The sequence below is a fragment of the Sinocyclocheilus rhinocerous genome, unplaced genomic scaffold, assembly GCF_001515625.1.
Source record: "Sinocyclocheilus rhinocerous isolate Xijiao unplaced genomic scaffold, SAMN03320098_v1.1 scaffold555, whole genome shotgun sequence".
In the NCBI taxonomy this organism is placed as follows: Eukaryota; Metazoa; Chordata; class Actinopteri; order Cypriniformes; family Cyprinidae; genus Sinocyclocheilus; species Sinocyclocheilus rhinocerous.
Genome location: NW_015629527.1, coordinates 358,320 through 361,943, shown reverse-complemented (window position 1 = coordinate 361,943; position 3,624 = coordinate 358,320). Strand labels below are relative to the sequence as shown.

The following is a 3,624-nucleotide window of genomic DNA, read 5'->3' as shown; positions in this document are numbered from 1 at the left end:
ACTCACACACACACACACACACACACACACACACACACACACACACACACTTTACACTTAATAGATTGACTGTGACAGGAAAAGCAGCCTGTAGGTCACAGTGCCGTCCATCACTGCTTCACTATGATGTCATCACACTCACACTGGAGGAAGTGCATCATATCAGTGATGTCACAATAACACACTAGAAAAACATGCACTTACAAAAAAATGAAGTACTAAAACTAAAAATGTGCAAATTTGTCTCCTGATTCAGACCAGGCCACTTCTTCACTGGAGGATGCATTATTATGGATTATGGATTCGGATTTGAGTTAAAAACGTCTTAATGCTGGATGTGTTTCAGCTTTTGTCTTCTCCAGATGTTAACTGATGGACTGGAGTGCTGTGGATTACTTGTGGATTATTGTGATGTTTTTATCAGCTGTTTGGACTCTCATTCTGACGGCACCCATTCACTGCAGAGCATCCATTGCTGAGACACTGATGCAATGCTACATTTCTACAAATCTGATGAAGAAACAAACTCATCTAGAAACAAACTGAACTGCAGGATTTGAGTTCTAATGCACGAGTCCAACAGACGAGCAATAGAGCTCAAATACAGTAGAAATCACCACCTACTTTCATTGCATGGAAAATAAAGCTCATGCATTCTGCCTAAACATCTCATACGTCATACAGGCTTGGACTGAGATGATGGTGACAGAACTGAAGATCTGAAATACAATGCCACTAATATACAGATCCAGCAGATGAACTAGTGAGGTCACGTCTTGAGATCCTCAACCTCCTTAAAATGAGCGTATTAAACCGCATGACTCACCGCATCGACAGTGTTTGTGTGTGTGTTTCCACTACACAAACAAACATCTGCATCTCCAAAACACACCTCTGGAGCACTTACACAACCCTGGTACCATGGTCATTTTTAAAGTACTTTGGAGTACCAAGTAAGTACTGTAGTATATGGGTATGTAATCATCCAGAACCATTGTAATACCATGTTTGATACTTTATCAAAGTGTATTTACCATAGTATTCTTTGAGTACGGAAAAATCTGGCCATGTTTATGTGTTAATCACAGTTCCATGGTAATATCATAGTATTCCCACTAGTACTTTGAATTAAATATTGTCGTATATAGACATGGTAATCATCCAGTCTCATGCAATACCATGTTTTTGGACATCTCGGGATTCTTTGAAGTACCTTGGAATAAATACTGTAAATTGCATGGTGTATGTCAGTTCACCATGGATGGTATTTTTGAAGTAGCTTGGAGGAGTGCTATGTAATATAATGGCACATGTACACTCATTACCATATTAAAGTACATATACCATGTTATTCCTTAAGTACTTTTTGGACACTGTACCATGGTATTCTTCAAGGTACATTGGAATACCATGTAAATTTTACCATGGATATGGTAATCATCCAGTACCATGGTATTACCATGTATTTAGACATTTACCATAGTAATACTGGAACTCTTTGAAGTAGCTTGGAGTAAATACTCTAAATAATATGGTACATACCCATGGTATTTTTAGAAGTAGCTTGGAGTGCTATGTAAATATAATGGCACATGTGTATCTGGTACTTTATTAAAGTGCATATACCATGGAGTAAATTCACTAAATATAACATAGTATATAATGCACCATTTTTTATTCTTTCCATATGTAGCATGGTATTTTTTGAAATAGCTTGTATGTGCATATATTCAGCTAATCATTTAGTACCATATAAAAATGCATATACCATGGTATTCTTTAAGTACTGTCTTGTCTATGTGTTAGTCACTCAATATTAATATTTTTGACACTAATATTATAAAGCACGTGTTTTAGACATTTGGTACCAGTGTAATATCATGGTATGCCATGCTGCTACCATCCAATGATCTTTCAGTACCATGGTATATATGACAGTAGCATGGTATTACCACAGTACAGCAGTGAACGCACACACTCACCTGTCTGTAGTGTGTAGGACAGCCTGGTTTCGGTCAGGTACGGTGTGTCGCTCTTGGATCGAGCTCTTCTGATGGGCCGCCGGTCCACATCCTCCTGCTCGGGCGCTGCCGCCGCCATCAGAGCCGCGGGACCCCGGTGCAGCCCCCGGTAACGGCGAGGTACAGTCACGGTAGAGACGCGGAAGAGGGGGAGGGATGGAGACTCCTCCTCACTCCGTTAACCGATCAACCGACACGACACACGCGAGGCAGAAGCGCGCAGACCGTCAGTCGCATCCCGCCCTGATGCAGCAGCAGCACACGGATGAACGGAAGCATCCAGAGCGCGTGCAATCCTACTACCGTTACTAACCGGGATGACGTGGAGAGTCTGCACCGATGCGGCGGAGAGCGAACCTCACGCGTTACACGCGGCAGATCGCATGACGCTCGCATGCAGATGCAGTAAACACCGGGGAAAACGGCACCGATGTCCGTGCAGCTGTGACATCACCACCGGCGCCGAACATTGATCCGGAGCACTTCACCTGTCTACGGTTCCGAGCTGACTCACACTGAACCGGACAATAGAAGCGGACTCAAAATCACTTGGTTTACCATTGCAAACTGGAACACACATACAGAAATGTAAAGAGCTAATTTAAATGCATCTGAAATGAACAAATCCTATATGAAGAGTTTACTTGCAAAAACTCTGTTTTTTTTATTTTCAAAAATCATGTTTTTATGATGTTATCATCTTTTTATCGTGTTTTATTGTGTTAGTTAGCTGTGTTTTTTGTTGTTGTTATTTTTACTTAATCAAAATAACCCAGCTGCAGTTTGATTGAGATTAATTGGAATGCGCAATAAAAAACATGATTTTTGAAAATTGTTAAAAACGCAGTTATCTGTTTTTGCATGAACTCTTCATAGACACACACACACACATATACACTATATTGCCCAAAGTATTGGGACACCCCCTTCTAATGAACAGGTTTGACTACTTTAGTAATTTCCATGAGTACAAATCTTAATGTTTAAGCATAGAATGATATTCTAGGGAATTGTGTGCTTCTAATTTTATAGCAACAGTTTGGACCCTTTTCTATTCTAACACAACAATGCCTCTGTGTGTAAGGCAAGGTTCAAAAAGAATTGATTGACAGAGTCAGTGTGGAAGAACTTGACTGGTCTGCAGAAACCTTGAGCCAGAAACTCATCAGCAAACACCAGAGACTTGTACATACGTCTACAGTCATTTTAGACACTTCCAAAACTGTTGCAACAGAGCTGGAAATACAATTTTTAAATACATGAATTATGTTTCCATCTTTGTTGCCACAGTTTTGGAAGTGCCTTTTTCTGTTCTAAAGAAGGGGGTTCCAATACTTTTGTCCATATAGTGTATGAACAAGTCACTGGTGTTTAGTGATGAGATTTTGGCTCAAGGTCTGCATTTAAAGTCACAGCAGAGGTTTCTGCAGACCAGTCAAATTCTTCCACACTGACTCAATCAATCATTTCTTTTTGAACCTTGGCTTACACACAGAGGCATTGTCATGTTAGAATAGAAAAGGCTCCTGTCCAAACTGCTGCTATAAAATTAGAAGCACACAATTCCCTAGAATATCATTATATGCTTAAACATTAAGATTTG

The 3,624-nt window shown here is 40.1% G+C and overlaps 2 protein-coding genes across 3 annotated transcripts in view; both read right to left on the bottom strand.

The window, feature by feature from the left end:
• Positions 1 to 2,464, bottom strand: part of LOC107739173 (phosphatase and actin regulator 1-like) — a 17,909-nt gene extending 15,445 nt beyond the window's left edge. The window contains exon 1 of one of the 2 annotated variants that reach the window (XM_016551196.1): positions 1,983 to 2,464. In XM_016551196.1, the coding sequence (XP_016406682.1) occupies positions 1,983 to 2,100 (118 nt within the window). In that variant the 5' untranslated portion in view covers positions 2,101 to 2,464. The remainder of the gene's footprint in view (positions 1 to 1,982) is intronic. The other variant, XM_016551197.1, reaches the window with a different exon arrangement.
• gptl (glutamic--pyruvic transaminase-like) overlaps positions 2,208 to 3,624 on the bottom strand; it is a 10,735-nt gene continuing 9,318 nt past the window's right edge. The window contains exons 9-10 of the mRNA XM_016551212.1: positions 2,536 to 2,588; positions 2,208 to 2,463 (exon numbers count right to left, since the gene is read on the bottom strand). Of these exons, the coding sequence (XP_016406698.1) occupies positions 2,208 to 2,463; positions 2,536 to 2,588 (309 nt within the window). The remainder of the gene's footprint in view (positions 2,464 to 2,535; positions 2,589 to 3,624) is intronic.